The 17,933-nt window shown below is 44.4% G+C and overlaps 1 protein-coding gene across 1 annotated transcript; it reads left to right on the forward strand.

The window, feature by feature from the left end:
• Positions 1–5,850: 5,850 nt before the first annotated feature.
• On the forward strand, positions 5,851–16,937 carry atp2a1l (ATPase sarcoplasmic/endoplasmic reticulum Ca2+ transporting 1, like). Its single transcript, XM_088284311.1, has 23 exons — positions 5,851–6,209; positions 6,648–6,665; positions 7,185–7,267; positions 8,547–8,651; positions 9,938–10,076; positions 10,941–11,021; positions 11,217–11,302; positions 11,388–11,685; positions 11,852–12,018; positions 12,102–12,190; positions 12,390–12,492; positions 12,575–12,706; positions 12,789–12,905; positions 12,983–13,201; positions 13,287–13,398; positions 13,473–13,696; positions 13,777–13,997; positions 14,134–14,336; positions 14,415–14,500; positions 14,577–14,710; positions 14,795–14,912; positions 15,066–15,183; positions 16,262–16,937. The coding sequence occupies exons 1-23, from the start codon at positions 6,092–6,094 to the stop codon at positions 16,276–16,278; spliced, it is 2,988 nt and encodes a 995-aa protein (XP_088140437.1). The 5' UTR covers positions 5,851–6,091; the 3' UTR covers positions 16,279–16,937.
• Positions 16,938–17,933: the final 996 nt, after the last annotated feature.

The following is a 17,933-nucleotide window of genomic DNA, read 5'->3' on the forward strand; positions in this document are numbered from 1 at the left end:
CAATACTGAAATAAAAAATAGGACTTCCACATACGCAGCGGAAGCAGTAGAATTCACTGCCGGGAATAAATGACATTATTTCTATATATGTGCCGTGTCTTGATTTGTTGGAGGAAGGTGTGTCTTTTGAACATCACGCATTCTATTTTTATCTCCCTCAAAAAAAAAAAAAGGATCCTGTTTCCTTCTTGGGCATTTGTTCGTCTCTATGCATTCATTCGTCTTGCTGTCATCGACACCCTTTTCCAAGACGCTCCGAGCGTCCATCGTATAGCCTTCCAAATGGACCAATGAGGTGACAGTTTAATGAATACCCGTAACTTTTTTTAAAAGGGAAAAAATATATATTTAAGAACGTTACAAATGTCACGGGATATTTCGCTCGCTTTTTTTCCTTTTAATTAATTGTGGGCGACACCACCTCCACAGTTGAGACAGGGTGTGCACACTTTTGCAACATCTTGTTTTCAATTCCTTTAAAGGTGTACAGGTTATTGTTGTTTTGAAATGCTTTATCTGTGTCTCATTTTTATTTCACAAAAAAAACTGGCACTGGAACAGGTTGTCGACTTTTTGTACCCCTCTTTAAAAATAAAATAAAAATTGAACATCCATAATTTAAATTAAAGAACAATCTATTTTCTATCCCGCTGACAGCTCTTTGGATTTCATTAGACAGTCCGTGTGTACCTAATGAAGTGTCCAATGGCTGTTAACCACCGTCCGCGGCAGATCGTAATACTGTACACGCATCCCGGTATGCGATCCATCGAGCGGCCTTCCTCATTTTACGAGCGGTATCGCGAAACTGGAGAAGGATTTTGTTTACGCTCCTGCAATCCCACATGCTGTCTGCAACTGGATCTTTCTATTCGAAATATAATGTGACGCATGCACGTAATGAAATGTAATGGTTAAAAAGACAGCGGCGGCTTGGTGGAGAAGCTAATAAAAATAAAATGTTGCATAAAAGTCAGAACAAATGTCATTATTATTTTTTTACCCATTTTAGAAAAACCTAAAGATATAGTGTACATTTTGTTAGCGTTAGCTTGAGCTATTTTAGCATTTTTCGTTAGTTTAAATTGCTAACATATTTTAATAGCATAATTGTCACGCAAACAACTCTTAAACGCCAGCATGCAACATTTTTTCTTTTTCCATATTTTTTGTACTAGCAATATAGCATGTAAAGCTATCAAAAAAGAGGGCAACTATTTTGTGTTCTGAGGAGTAATGTTCATGCTAAGTTATTGAGACAGGTATTTTATTTGCAGTGATGCCTTGAGATACAAAAACTTATACAAATAAGATTTATACATTGTTTTTAAACGATAACTGTGCCTTAAAATCAGCTAGCTTCATGCTAACGCTAATGAGTAGCTGGAAAAGCTCATGAACCTTCCATCTCACCTGTGAGATAAAGTGAGATAAACTATATAGAAAATAGATGGATGGGGAAAAAAAGGAAAATGCTAATAGGTGCGCCATTTTATATTTTTTTTAAGCTTATTTTGTTCTGATGTGTCATGTTGCTTTCAAGCGCCCGTGTGGCTTTCCCGCCATCTCCCCAGCGTCTTCTATATTGCAGCCTTAAGTGTGAGGAATGGTGTGAACAACCTGAGGGCACCCCTGGGGTCCAATGTAGTCACCTCAATCCTGCAAATATTACATTCTGGACTCCCAACTGGGAATGAGAATCGAAAACCGGTTATTTTCCAGAACCGGTTCCCAGGAATTGTTTGCTTGCTTGCCTCGCAATTCTGCTTTTTTTTTTTAAAAGAACAGTTGTGTTATTCTGTGTCTCCTCCTCCAGGCATGACCAATCGAGCTTCGCTTAATCCAACTCTTGTGCTGTTGGATACAAATTTACCAATTACTGAAAATCTATTAACAATAATCATGGCCAAGCATGTCCATAAAAGTTTGGAACGACAGCAGTCATTTTCTGGAGGCGGAAAAATGAAAAAAAAAATGTATGAATTTTGCTGTGCAGCTTCTTGGTGAAAAACATAGTTGTGCTAAATTGACTAAAATAATGTTGGATGTCAAGATGACATTTATAGCGCAAATTAAGTTCACCTGAAAGGCCAGTTTGTTGAACTTTTTTTTTTTTTTTTTGGGGTGGTTTCAATTTCTCCTAATAGTTGTACTCCGTTTGTATTAAAAAGTCCAAAGTGTGCAAAGCTGCCGTGGTGCCATGCCCAGCAGCACAGTGTCACCTGCTCTATTTATATCTGCCGAGGAATCCTGGATTCACGGACTCAGCTGCCACTTCTATTATTACGATTAGCTAATGCTGTAAAAAGTACGCGGCTAACACGGACGTTGTCGCTCCTTTATCCATTGCCTAACTGCCCGCTACTAATTATGTCCTCACTGTCAATAACGCGCGTGTCTTTCAATTCAACTTTTGCCGCGGCCAACTCTCCGCCGGACGATTTTGTGGACTGTTGATCTCCCGTCTTGCTTCCTTTCTTTTCCTCATCCTTCCGTCCAGTCCTATTTTATTTTACATCCTTCTTTCCGAAATCTCCCTCCCTCTCTTTCGTCACGTCTTCTTTCCTTTAGGCCCTTCCGTCCTCTCCAGTTTTCATTCTTCCTTCCTTTCAATTTTTTTTCTGCCTGACCAACACTGCGATCGAATTAACCAAGTTAATAGAAAAAATGTATAGTCGTCGTCTCCTGACGACCCTAACCTGAGAAATTTGAGGTCTGTCGGGCCCTGCGTGGCTCACAATCTCATGTTCAAGTCCAACTTAAATGTGTAATGGATTTGAGGTTCGGTTATGTAGGTCAGCGATCTCAAGTTCTCGCTCACCAAACTCCTTGACGGCTTTGCTTGGTGTACTGGGAACATGAAAAGCCACACTTGCCCCTGACGGTTCCCACTAGGCTAACTCACCAACGCGCCGAATGTAGTCATGAGTGGGACGCCTGCCCTTGTTCCTCCTCAACGCTGCTCAAGTCCAGCTTTTGCAACCTCAGTGTGTCTCCATAGCGTTTGAAAGTGTCTCCTTGTCCGTCTCATTTTGCTTGTGCAAGTCAGCAGAGATGCTCTTCAGTTGCGTAACCCCGACGCGCATGCAGCTGCGCCCCCTTCGCTAACCCCACCTCGCGCAACCACCCGCACTACTTAACACTTGTTGAGAATTGGCAACACGGATAGTGTTCACAAATGATGGAAGGGCTGCGAGCGGTTGGCGTTTAGGGTTAAAGTGGCGCACGGTAATCCCTCAGACCTGGCAAGATGTGCTGGCATGTTGCGCACCCCGCGGGTGTCCCAGCTTGCACCGTGTCGCGGCTTGAAGATGGAAGGAGGGTGCGGGGGAGACACGTAAGGGGGGTAGGGAAATACTATCCTTCTGGGATATTGAGTTAAATGTCACTGCGCCGCCCTGAGGGAGACACTGACAGGCCGACCCCAATCGCAGTCTCCCTCAAAATCTCAGAGGTCAGAACGCTTGTACAACAGCTGAAGACCAACCAGTTCAGTTCTAGCCCCGACACACGTGGACTATAGATCTCAAATTGTTATCAGAAATGCATTTGAAACAATATTATCGTGTACATTCATTTATGATTTACAGGCTATATCCAGCTAGCTAACTAGCTAACTTATATCCAGCTAGCTAATAATCATGTAGCTATCTACATGATTATTAAAGTATCAATCTTATCTGCCTGTCTACATAATGTTCAATTTGGGAGATTTTTTTCATCTATCTCTGGCTACATAATGCTTGCGTCATGTATTGTAAGTGGGCGTTTATTGATGCGGCAACAAATGACACGGCGGCGTCTTTTTAAACTGTTAAAAGCGTGTATAACGTCAATAGCGCACATAGCTCGAATAACATTTCAAAATAAGCCCGGTGTAGAATTCAAGGCTGCGCGGAGAGTCTTTATCAGTCCTAAAAGGCGACATCGGCCCTTCACGCAATCATTTGTCACTCACTGAGGTGTAAAATGGAATGACGCATAATAACAAATGAGAAAAATACAACTTGAAATTGTACTAAAGTCTGTTTTGCGCACCCAAGAAATTTTTCATTTATTTTTTTAAAAAAAAGCAATCTCAAAGAAAGTCATCAAAACTTTTCTTCATGCTATAGCTAAGTTTCTGACAAGTTAGCATAGCAGCTAATGCAGCTAGCTTGTAATTGTAATTAGCATCATGCTAATAATATTCAAATACAATTCAATTTGATTTAACTTTACAAGAATTATTCGACTATCTTTTGGAAATATTTGCTTTTCAGCGGCCTGAATATCTGAACCAAGGTTATCCTAAACTGCAATAAGACAAAAAAAGAAGCTGGACAAGTGTGAGGTGTGACATCTGATGTCTTGATGACACCCGAACGAGCCCCCCGCCCACCTGTTTACGACACTTTAGTGCTGTTTAAACAAATAATAAATCAACTTTTCATCCGCTTTTCCCTCCGCCAGTGCAATCGTCACACAGGACACCTGCACTCTCAACCTATCTTGCTAGCTAGCTAAATTGCCAAAAATGTTAATCGCTAATCCTTTACATCTATCACTCACATTTATTATCGCAGTAAAGACACATTTTCTCTTCAATTTTACAAGAATGATGTTATTCTGTTAGCAGCAGGTGTATGCGCAGATTAATTGTATTTTCTGCGAAATACCGGAAGTGAAATAATTTTTTTCTGCTTTTTGTAATATTTTCCTAGAATTAATCGATGATTGCTTGAAATCAAGCCTATTAAAGGTTTTTTTTCCTGCAAATTATAACTTCATTTTTCACATCATTGCATAACTTGGGCACATAAAATTACAAACAAACTATTTTTCACTTTTTACTGCTTTGCAAATTTAAATTTAGATCTGAGAGATGTACCAAAGTGACTGAGAAAAACCTGTTCGTCAAATTGAATTGTTTGAAAGCACACCCACTGAGCTCTTGCGGAACATTTTCATTGCGTTCGTGAATCTGTTCACTCTAAATATCAAAGGGACACTGCAAGGTTTTAAAAGTGCAAAAAACCTCCAAATTGTCGCCGTAAATGAGTGAATCTCAACCAGTGTGTTACGAGATCATCCGGAGCACTGCGGGCGGTTATCCACTTTCACTTTCAAATGTTCGTCCACTAGGTGGCAGCACGTGTTGCCGTTCAAACACCCGGATGGCGTGTGTTCAACTGAACAGACTCACGTTTCACATTTAATTCAGTTGTGAGTGAACTTGCACGACATTATTTTTCATTGCAGTTAATACATTGCTCATAAAAAGTTAGGCGGATAAAGCAAAGACCGGGATCAAAGAGGCCTGTTGAACAGATTAAAGAGAGTCCAATTAAATGCGAAAGATCCTGAAATTCCCAAATTTGTAACAATTTGTGACATTTTGATGCCATGAGATTTTTTTTTCCTCCGGAAAAATATGTCCCTTCGGATGCCGTAGAAGTTTTAGGTTCATGCATCCCCACGTTTTGTCCTTAACATGTCTCCATTCTCCCCCGACTTCCTCAGCAGAAACCAGTTGAGCTGTCACTCAATGAACGCCGCCCCCCCCAACCCACCACCCCGGGGAAAAAAAAAAAAAAAAACTCCTGCTGCATGATCCCCTGCGTCGCTCTCTCACCTTCTCTCTTCGTCTTATTCCACTGACCATGCATGTTCCAAAAACAGATCCCATTTTCATCTGCGGTGACACCCCCCCCCCTCCAACCCACCGCCGCCGCTTCACCTCCTTTCCCAAAATCCAAGTCTCCTTGTACCCCTTGTTCCTGTCTCACCTCCTCATCGCTCCACCTCACGCCACACCCCTCCCCGTCGCGAGCCCTCCCAATCGCCATGTGCGCCCCCTATGTTGGTATGCGAAGGCGTGTGCCGGCGGGGGGTATCCACCAATCCCGAGACCCCTTAGGTGGTATAAAACCCTGCGCAAGTATGCACTTATTCGCTCTTTCTGTCAGACCAGCACTCCTGAATCGCGGAGGGTGCCACTTAAGGGCGAGGGTGGTGGATCAAGGGTGCACACACTTGTAGACGAGTAGACCCAACAAGAGAGCGCGGACAGGAACCGTCGTACGGCCCGTCCCTTATCTATCCCAACAGGATGGAGAACGCACACAGCAAGGTCCCGGCAGAATGCCTGGCTTACTTCGGCGTGAACGAGCACTCGGGTCTGACCCCAGACCAGTTCAAGAAGAATCTGGACAAGTATGGCTTCAACGGTAAGACTGCGTCGGCTTGTGCAAGAGTAGAGGTGGTGGGGTGGGGGGGAGTCTCGGCTTGCATGGCGAGGGCTTTTTTAGCGAGGCCTTGCGACAGCTGCTTGACACGCAGCGAGACATTGAGAAGCGGAGATCTTTGAGGGCTTTGAGGGGCTATTTAAAGATAGCCAAAGAAGATGGCTGGAGAGCGAGAGAGACAGGTGACAGGCTCAAGAAGCTTCCTGGCTGATATATGGGCCGGGGAGCTCGGATTATTTTAGGCCGGGTTCAAAGGGGCGGCCCTTGGATGGCTTCGGGTTAAATGATATCGAACATGATCGATGACTAATTATCGTGCACTGCTTGTTTTATTCTTTGGAATCAGCAAAACATTGTATGGCATTAGCCTCATTAAGAGGAATCACTGAACTTTTTTTTTTGTTTGTTTCTCCCCTCCAGAGCTGCCCGCTGAGGAGGGTAAGTGTTTAAAAGCACACTCTCAAAACACCTCTCAGTAGCACTCAAGTGACATTCATCGTTACTTGTCCGAGGAGATTCCCAATGATAGAATCAGGGCAATTGGACTCTTCTTGATTGGTTAAGATATTTGACCTTCATTCCAAAAAGGGCATCTTGAGGTCCGAATTTTAAATGTGGAGTCTCCCCATTGATCCTGAAGATCAGTTAGAAAACCAGAGATTTTGCCCTTCAAATCTACAACATGGCGTGTGAAACCTCTGGTTCTCCACTTCTAAAACTTTCACTCTTTAAATCTAAAACTGAACTTATTTTGGATCAATAGGTTTCCTTTATCGTAAAACCAAAGACTCCACGCTTAAGATTTAGAACTGAAGAGTCTTTTCGTTTTTTCGGATTACGTCTTCACAAGAAGAGTCCGATCGCCCCGATCCTCACACTTCTGCATGTCAAACAAACGTTTTCTTCGTTAGATTTTGATGTGCAAACCCAGGCTGGATTTCTCCTCTCACATCTCAGGCAAGAGCATCTGGGAGCTGATCGTTGAGCAGTTTGAGGACTTGCTGGTCCGAATCCTGCTGCTGGCCGCCTGCATCTCTTTTGTAAGTAAACACCGAGCGGGCACTCTGACCTCTTGAAATCCAGATTCTAAAACGCCGCTGGTGTGAGGGACAACAAGTCCTGTCAAGACTTCTTGGACCCCCACACCCGAGAACACTACCCCCCAACCCCCTCCCTCCTCTCACCCCACCCTCTCGGGTTCGTCTTCCAAGACCTCTCAGTGTATTTCGGAAGATGACAACTTGAGACAAATTGCGTGTCGTAGGAGGAGGTGTATTAATTCCGGCAGGCAGCTTTCGTCGCCAGCTGTCATGATGGCCTTAGAAGGCGAATATTGAGGGGCGAGAGGGGAGGGTTGAGGGGGTCATGAAAGTGAAGAGGGGGAGCTGAGGGAGGGACAAGGGGTGTGTTGGGGTGGTGGGGGTTTATTTTAAGGGCAGGCCGAAGCTGAGGAGAGAAACTGAATCCTTCGGGAAAGGTCAGGACTCAAGGAAGGAACGATGGGCTCTAAGTTACAAGGACGTCCAGATCCAATTAATAACGGTGATGTCACCTAATTATTTCATGTCTCCACCTGCCATATGATGATAATGTGTCCTTTTTACGACTCATTTATTACATGTTTATTACACTACTAGTAATCACAATCATTACTTGAGTGCAGTAATTTCCTCTCTGTAAATCACATGGACATTTTACACTGGGGAGGTCCAAACTATTTTCATTGAGGGCCACATAAAAAATGAAAGGAAAGAAGAGGGGACCTTGTGGAAGCTTATCGCCGCCATCGATGTTTGAATTATAATTTATAATGTGGAATTTTCTGAACATCAAATTTCGAATTTATTCAGTATGCTAAACAGTTCAACAATTGTTCATAAAAAAATAAATCTAAGTCTAAAACTCAACTTGGTGACTTTTTTTGTCTAATAAAAATAATAATCAAATATAATCAAAATGTCATTTCAGTAAATATCCGTGTTACTTCTATTGTAACATTCCCCCAAAAAATATGCGACACATTTGAATGAAAATTTTTATTTTAGTTTACATACGATTTTCGGCATTTTTTTTATACCGTGGTATAAAGTACAACTCTTTTACTTTTTACAAAATCGAAAACTCTTTCAGCATTTTTAACTTTTCTCCAGACTGTATAAAAAAATTGGGCCATAAATGACTTGGAGTTCGCACTCCCCTAATCTAAATAGAATCGCTCGCTGCATTTTATTGGCCTTAATTGAGAGCCACTTTGCACACCTCACCCTCAGTTTGAGCACCCTCACTCAATTACAACTGACGCTCTCTTTTTCCTACAAGGTTCTGGCTTGGTTCGAGGAAGGCGAGGAGACTGTCACCGCATTCGTGGAGCCCTTCGTCATCCTCCTCATCCTCATCGCTAATGCTGTGGTCGGAGTGTGGCAGGTCAGTGCGATGTACGGACGAGGGGGGGGGCGGTGTAGGTGCCTGGCAGAATGGGCAATAACACGTCTATCCCGTTACGGTGATGTCAGAATCCGCACCGCTCTCCGGTTACCTCCGCTTCATGCCCAACTGGAACGTTCTTACTTTTACAGCGGCGATGCTCAAAATAGCTTTTGGCTGCTTGGGACGGTGGTGGTCTTGCACCATTTAGCACAACATACGTAAACAATGTCACACATGTCACTTTATATGCCACAAACTGGCACAGACGGCAAAAGTGCACTTAGTCAATTAATTTGCTTAATTAAAGTACTGATTGTGATATGTACCTATTTACAAAGGAAAAAAATAATAATTTTATTTTTGTTTTGTTTTTTAAATATATTTTTGTACCCAAGATTTGAATCAACCGAAATTACGTTTCACTATTTTATTTTTTTTTTACTATTTTCTCATTATTATTTAGTTGGTTTTTTTTTTTTTTTGTTTTGTTTTTTTAAACGTCATATTGTAACCTGCCTACTTTGACAAAGTAAGAAGTAAAAAAAAAAAAAAAAAGTAAGAGGTAAAGGTTAGAAAAATACAGATTCAAATAAAGTGCAGAAAAATGTCTTTAAACGCTGTAACAAAGTATTTGTACTTGAGTACTTCCCTGCGCTGTGCATTGATGAACAGATGCACTCGAATACCACACACAAATATCAATAAAAGCTAACTTTATTTCATGAGATGTTTTTAATTAATTAATTTTATGTTAAAATTCTTGCCCCGGAATCTTCAAATTTTTGTTTCCCAAAAAACATGACTTAATATGTCAAATCGAAATTTTCTTGCATTCCTGAATGGAACGGCAACTCACTCAAAATTCCGAATCCACATCAATTGAAAAGTCAGCATTAAAGCACCAATGTTGCTGGTCTGGTCTCTTCCCAAACAGGTGCGCTAATAAATCCGTTAAGCCTGCCGTGCGTATGTCAGATGTTATCCAAGCAGGTATTGTCCGATTCCAATTGTTGTGCTATTCAAACGCCTCAGCAGGCACGCCGTTAAGCGCTTGGCAGCGCCGTCAGGCATTTGTCCGTGGCGGAACGTCATCACAGCCATACCAAGGCTTTTTTCTGAATGAGAGCATTTATCATTCTTCATTGTCAGCCGCCGAACATTGCGTGGCCGAGGCACGCGATAAAAGCACGCGTGGGACCCGCTTCTTTGTTTATATCCGACGCAGCCGCGTTGGATTCCCACAACAACCTCCTGAGAAAAAAAATGTGCTTTTGTGTGCGCAGGAGCGTAATGCTGAGGATGCCATCGAGGCTCTCAAGGAGTACGAGCCTGAGATGGGCAAAGTCTACCGTTCTGACAGAAAGAGCGTGCAGAGGATCAAGGCCAGAGAAATTGTCCCTGGTGACATCGTGGAGGTGTCTGGTAAGAGGCCATCACCTTCCTTTTGGCAAATATTGTTGAAAACCTTTTTTTTTTTTTTTTTTTAATTCCCAACCACTCAGCGACAGGAAATGATTGAATTGGGCTGTCAGTGACCGTCAGCTCGCCGTGTCATTTTGATCGTGGTGTCCACATTTTTGAAACAGCTCCCAAAAAATACACATTTTTTATTTTTAAACGTGTGTATCGGACTTTATTCGATTGCGCAAGTGCACTTCAAGACGTGTGCATCAACACATGCAAGGCGAACGTTGATTTCTTTTTTTAGGCAATGCCAAGCTGTGAAAACATGCTGAGTGGCGCAAAAACAAAATCACAAAGTATAAATACCCTGGCTCGCACCTGCCGCACCTCTTCTCCCCTCCCTTGTCCATGTACACCTGTTGCCCTTCTGGCTGACGACCCCAAAAAAAAAAAAAAAAACGTGCTTCATTCTCACCCGGCATCGCTTTACCCTCCGCACTCTTATGAAATCCATGGATCAAGTATAGAAATGCTGCGAGGGTCTCCCTTACAGTCACTTGAATATTATGGGGTGTGAAAGTAATTAATGTTCCTGCCGAAGGTCATCATATTTATGTCGCCAGAGTGCCGAGACACTTTAGGGACACTTGGGCGATCCAATAAAATCGTCGACATATTTGAGAATGTTTTTAAGCAATGTTTAACAAACAGCTAATTCGAGGACAGACTTTTTTTGAGCCGCATCGGTCATAAATGATCAGAGCATAGATTGTGGATTTTGCAAGTGTACCTAATGAAGTGTCCCATTCCTGTTTTGTACCCTCATGGCAAATGTAACGAGGTTCGCCGATGTGAACGCTTTCGATTGTTTTTGATCCCCAGTTGGTGACAAAGTCCCCGCTGACATCAGACTGGTTTCCATCAAGTCCACCACCCTTCGTGTTGACCAGTCCATCCTCACTGGTAAGCTGACGGCAAACCTGTTCCGACGCTTTTCACAAAACGCGCTGTAACGTTTACAAAAAGTACGAGTTGGACATAGAAATGAAGTTCCCCCCTAAAGACTAGTGTGTATTCTGTGCATCGTACTAAAATGGACCAAAATGGAGCAAAAATCTATTGGTCGGTTTTATAGCAAATATCCACTGCGTCCGTCAGGTGAATCCGTCAGTGTGATCAAGCACACAGAGTCCGTCCCTGACCTGAGAGCCGTCAACCAGGACAAGAAGAACATGCTTTTCTCTGTAAGCTACCTCCCACCGCCTTCGTTTCTTCCGTCCCTTCTGCGTAGTCCTCAGCGTCATCTTCTCCTCCTCTTCTGCACCGTAGGGCACCAACATCGCCGCCGGCAAGGCCGTCGGTGTGGCCGTAGCCACCGGAGTCTCCACCGAGATCGGCAAGATCCGCGACCAGATGGCAGCCACCGAGCAGGAGAAGACCCCTCTGCAGGCCAAGCTGGATGAGTTCGGCGAGCAGCTGTCCAAGGTCATCTCGCTGATCTGCGTCGCCGTCTGGGCCATCAACATCGGACACTTCAACGACCCCGTCCACGGAGGTTCTTGGATCCGCGGTGCCGTCTACTACTTCAAGATCGCCGTCGCCTTGGCTGTGGCCGCCATCCCTGAGGGTGAGACCAACGAAAGTCTGTCATCCGGTTTGCTGCTAGCAAGCGAGCCTGAAACTGGGCCTCAAAAATGATTATGTATCTATATTTTGGAAGAGAGGCCCCCCTTTACTCTTGAATGGAATGTTTTCTGTTCATGGCCAAAATAAAACAAAAAAACGTATCTCAGGTCTGCCCGCTGTCATCACCACCTGCCTGGCCCTCGGAACTCGCCGTATGGCCAAAAAGAACGCCATCGTCAGAAGCCTCCCCTCTGTGGAGACCCTCGGCTGCACGTCTGTCATCTGCTCCGACAAGACTGGCACCCTCACCACCAACCAGATGTGCGTGACCAAGGTGAGTCCGCCGGAACAGTCGTTGAGGCCTCAGCAAGTTGCTTTACGACGCCACGTGATGTCTGACGACTTCCCGCTCTGCAGATGTTTATCGTCAAGAACGTCGAGGGCAGCCACGTGGACCTTGACGCCTTTGATATCTCCGGATCCAAGTACACCCCTGAGGGCGAGGTGTAAGTTTTCGAATCTTAACCAGGATTTCTTGGATTGCACAATATGATAAGTCAGTGGTGAGCCGTGGATTCGGCGCCTGGGCCTTCGGCCGAGACTTAATCCACTTCTTAATACCACCACAATCAAAATGGAATTATGCAAGAAACTATCAATTAAACACATTGGTGACTTCTCCGCAATTCCTTCCTTGTTGTGCAGTTCCCAGGCTGGCGCAAAGACCAACTGCAGCGCCTACGACGGTCTTGTGGAGCTCGCCACCATCTGCGCCCTGTGCAACGACTCATCTCTGGACTACAACGAGGTAAAGCCCGCCTTTCCCGTGTTTTAGGTACGGGACGTGGAACAGTTGAGATGAAACTCATCGCTGCCTTCTGTCTTCCCAGTCTAAAAAGATCTACGAGAAGGTGGGTGAGGCCACCGAGACCGCCCTGTCCTGCCTGGTTGAGAAGATGAACGTGTTCAACTCCCACGTGAAGAACCTGTCCAAAATTGAGAGGGCCAACGCTTGCTGCTCTGTACGATCCTCCCCACTTTTTTTTTTTTTTCATTCTCTTCATATTCCGCTATATGATGTGAACCCAATTTCTCGGTCTCCAGGTCGTCAAGCAGCTCATGAGGAAGAACTTCACCCTGGAGTTCTCTCGTGACAGGAAGTCCATGTCCGTGTACTGCACGCCCACCAAAGGTGAAGGCGGCGCCAAGATGTTTGTGAAGGTCGGTGCTTTTCTCGTCAGTCTAACGTTTCAACTTGCTCAGCGCACGCATGAGAACAATCCGCCTCCACACCACAGGGTGCCCCCGAAGGCGTGATCGACAGGTGCATGTACGTGCGCGTTGGCACCACCCGCGTCCCCCTGACCAACGCCATTCGGGAGAAGATCATGACCGTTATCAGGGACTGGGGTACTGGCCGTGACACCCTTCGTTGCTTGGCCCTGGCCACCTGCGACAACCCTCTGAAGCCCGAGGAGATGAACTTGGAGGACTCCACCAAGTTTGCCGATTACGAGGTGAGAGCTTGATGACCTTGCGAGGCAAATATAATCCGAGGGTGAACCCGGTTCGAACGTCAACCTCTGGACTTTTTCTTCACAGACTGACCTGACCTTCGTTGGTTGCGTGGGAATGCTGGATCCCCCTCGTAAGGAGGTGACTGGCTCCATCGAGCTGTGCAGAGCTGCCGGAATCCGCGTCATCATGATCACTGGTCCGTCGCCGGTCGCATCGTCTGTCAATATTACGTGGGCGACCCAGACTAAACCCGTTCCCGTCGATCTTCAGGTGACAACAAGGGAACGGCCATCGCCATCTGCCGTCGCATCGGCATCTTCGGTGAGGATGAGGATGTGGAAAGTAAGGCCTACACCGGACGCGAGTTTGACGACCTGCCCAGCTACGAGCAGTCCGAGGCTGTCCGCAGAGCTTGCTGCTTTGCCCGTGTGGAGCCGTCCCACAAGTCCAAGATTGTTGAGTTCCTGCAAGGTTATGATGACATTACTGCCATGGTAAGAAGTCCACCCAAGACGACGATGATCACGATAAACTCCAACAAGACGGCAAACCCTGACTTGTGTGCTCGCCGTAGACCGGTGATGGTGTGAACGATGCCCCCGCCCTGAAGAAGGCCGAGATTGGCATCGCCATGGGCTCTGGCACTGCCGTTGCCAAGTCCGCCTCTGAGATGGTCCTGGCTGACGACAACTTCTCTTCCATCGTGGCTGCTGTTGAGGAGGGCAGAGCTATCTACAACAACATGAAGCAGTTCATTCGCTACCTCATCTCCTCCAACGTGGGTGAGGTCGTCTGGTAAGCGAGATAAAACAACTTGACGGGATTTGGAGATAGACCAAAGACCCAAATCAGTTTTTGCCGCTGCCGATGTCTCAAGCTTCAGGTCTGCAATTCCGTCCGATACTTGATGGCTTCGTTTTTGTCTCGCCAGTATCTTCCTGACTGCCGCTTTGGGTCTGCCCGAGGCACTGATCCCCGTGCAGCTCCTTTGGGTCAACCTGGTGACTGACGGTCTGCCCGCCACCGCTCTGGGCTTCAATCCTCCTGATCTGGACATCATGGGCAAGCCCCCTCGTTCCCCCAAGGAGCCCCTGATCTCTGGCTGGCTGTTCTTCAGATACATGGCCATCGGTGGTACGTGGCTTATAAACGTCACAGTCTATTGTTGTTCTTTTTTTTTTTTTTTAATCCACACTTGCTGCCTTCCTGCAGGATACGTTGGTGCTGCTACCGTCGGTGGAGCCGCCTGGTGGTTCTTGTATGACTCCACCGGTCCCGGAGTCACCTACCACCAGTTGGTAAGTGTTTGTCTCTCGATCATCGCACGGCTCCAAGTTCACAGATGCGTCTAACCTCCGATTCTCCGCCTGTCAGTCCCATTTCATGCAATGCCATGACGAGAATGAGGACTTTGCCGGCGTCGAGTGTGAAATCTTTGAGGCCTCTCCTCCCATGACCATGGCTCTGTCCGTCCTGGTCACCATTGAGATGTGCAACGCTCTCAACAGGTACTTCCACAAATTCGGAAGAAGGGTGAAAAACAATCTCGCAGGTCTTCGGAAGTAGATCCATTCTTTTTCATTCTTGTCCAGCTTGTCTGAGAACCAGTCCCTGATCCGCATGCCTCCATGGAGCAACTTCTGGCTTCTGGCTGCCATGACCCTCTCCATGTCCCTGCACTTCATGATCATCTATGTTGACCCTCTGCCCGTAAGTTTGTTGACGCGGATTGTTCGACGAGGCCGCCGATGTCTTGCTTGGCTTCCTTCTGGATGGCACTCGGTGGCACACACGTCCTGTTTCCGCCAGGTGTAGTCTCCAAGGATTGCGTCACTAACTCTTAAACCCTTCACCCTCCCTCAGATGATCTTCAAGTTGACCCATCTGAATGTAGACCAGTGGCTTATGGTCCTTAAACTTTCCTTCCCCGTCATCTTGATTGACGAGGTGTTGAAGTTTGCCGCCCGTAACTACGTTGAGTGTAAGTATTTGTGCATTCCGTCTCATTCCGACATAACGAAGATGATTTCTTTTACATTTTTTTTATTTTAACATCATTAACAAATTGTAATCCCATCCTCCAGGTTCAATCATACCTTTCATACCTCTGACCCTTCATTCATTTATCACATTAACCTTTTCTGTTGATTTTCAGGCTAATTCAGTCCACCATCATCGTTAGTCTGTAACTAAAGTAAGGTATATAAATCTCCAAATACTGCCAGCATTTGTTGTTTTCACGCATGTTGATTGTTCTGTCTCATGTGTTCTCGTCGTTGGTCTCCTGTTTTTATTCGGTTCGTTTGTGCGCATCGCCGATGTCACGTGACATCGGTGAGTGTTGGTTTCCGTGATTTGTTCAGCTCGTTTCAGTTTTGTGCTTTTGCATCGGAGGTCCTTCATGTCCGCATTAGGAGCTCGGTCGCAACGCTCGCTCTGTCTTGTTATTGCCGTGGTGCCTTGACTTGCGAGGAGAATGTGTTCCACGACTCAGATGGCTTGTGTAGATTGATGATGAAATGATAGCGGAAGAATAAGCTGCATTAAGATTCGACATTTTTGCACGGGATAAAGAATACGTGTCTGTGAGTATTGCATGAATTTTGTTGCCACCGTGCAGCTGATAATGCAAATATTTGCTCGTAACTCAGAACCAAAAATTCACTAAAAAGTCCTGTCACTCTTCGGTTGAGGTACCACTGCAATTGTTTTTTTTTTGTTTTTTTTTTTATCTAGATATTCTGCGTCTTTCTAAACTAGAATTGGAATAGTGGCTCTAGTCGCAATGATTTTGAATCATGAACCTAATTTGTTTCAGAAACGCTTCACGTGTCACTTAATGACACGTTTTGTCGCTTGCTTTTCTTAGATTGAGCGTGTGGCGGAGAAAAAAAAGGAATTCACATCGATGCCCAATCTTGTAATGCATTGGTTAAAGCTTTTATATTTTTTCTTGTTTTTTGGGGGGAAAACTTTCCCAAAAAACGTTTCCAAAGCTTTTGCTCGTTTTGCACATCAATTCTTTTCCCCGTTTTGACTGAATGCTTTTCTCTCGACAGGTACAGAAGCTAAATAGAGATGTAGAAGAAGGAGATCTTAAAAAGGGTTGGATAGAAATAGTTGAAGAGCAAGAGAGGGAGAAAGAGAGAGAGAGAGAGAAAGGAGCATCACAACCATAAGGCCCAACTGAACCAACCAACAGAGGCGAGAAGATAAAATACAGGGAAATGTGCAAAAAAAATCAACAAAATGTGTAAAAATCTATATAAAAATAGCCTCTATATAAGGAAGGAGATTGAAATTAAAAAAAAAAAAAGGGAGCTGTCCCTCCAAATTCAGTATCAAAGTATTTAAGATTTTATTCTAAGAAATGATGTATTAAAAGTGACTTTTTTGTTAAACTTGGATATTCTCAGCTGTTGTGTTTTTGTGTCCTCTGTCCATTTTCCTACGATAGACTTTTCAGCTCATGACTTTTACTCTGTTAGTCTTTACTGCCTCGTGCAGGCGAGCTCTGCTTCAGGCGAGCTCTGCACAGTGTGCTGTAGGGTTGCATTAATGAAGGGCATGAAAAGCCAACATCCATCCAGCGGCCAGGGCTTCTACTCAACAGGCTCGCTGCAGTCAGTGGTCTCTTGACACAATGTTGGGCATGTCCACACAGTCTCAACACTTTTTGGTCTTATATATTGTTTACGCGATGAGATGAAATAAAATGATGATGACAATCTCGTGTACCTGTATTGCTGAGCATATTTTATTGATTATTAATGATTTTTTTTTTTGTATTAACCCATTTAAATAAGTGGCTTGAGAAAGGAGTCCGATACATGTTTATGTGATTGTTTTGAAATTTGATGAATGAAGAATCACACTTTGTGTCTGTTGTCCTCTTTTGTCAGCTTTCTTCTGAACCTTGCGTTCCTCTCATAGTCGTTTTATAACTCTGCTGACTGCTCATGAGTAAAATCAATTCGACAGACAACAGTGAATACGGGTGGGTAACCTATGGACTGTTTCCCAGAAAGAGACAATGCACATTTAATCTGGCCAAAAATATAAAACTAAAGACAAAACCGCAGAGAGAACGTATTCAACAATTCATTTCACCCACAAATTATCAAAATATATAAACAGAGGTTCAATCTTAATATAAAACAGTCCAACTTTTGTTTACTAACCACTATCTAAAAAGTTCGATCTGCGATCCATTTCACAACAGATGGAGTTGTAAAAAAGCAGGTAATAAGAACACAAATTAAATTAAAATTGAATAAAAATAAATATTTTACTGCCGGAACCTTTTGATGAATAAGCGATTATTCCTGCTTATTAAACTGCATCGTTGACGAGGACGAAATTGCCAAGACAAATGTGACCTATAGGTGGCAGTGTCACTTTAGGGGACCTGGGTAATGTAATTGCGCCAGGTGGAGGAAATTAAGAGTACGACGGCGGCTAAGTGGTAAAGCTAGTATAACAGTTCAAGTGAATATTTGATTATTAAATATATTACAGAAACGTCGTGTCAACCTTCAACATAATACTGCCCCCCTCCCTTCAGGTGTAGTACAAATTCCCTTTCCTTTATTACAAACCTAAGTGATAAATATGTGTCTATTAAGAATAAATATACAGTAATGTATTTTAAGGTTTTAAGCGCCATTTTGACATTTTAATTCTTGCTAGCTAAACTCCGTCAAACAAAATGCTCGTCGTTGTGATTGTGTG

The sequence above is a fragment of the Idiotropiscis lumnitzeri genome, chromosome 20, assembly GCF_059441095.1.
Source record: "Idiotropiscis lumnitzeri isolate Australia: NSW breed Sydney's pygmy pipehorse chromosome 20, RoL_Ilum_1.0, whole genome shotgun sequence".
NCBI classification, from domain to species: domain Eukaryota; kingdom Metazoa; phylum Chordata; class Actinopteri; order Syngnathiformes; family Syngnathidae; genus Idiotropiscis; species Idiotropiscis lumnitzeri.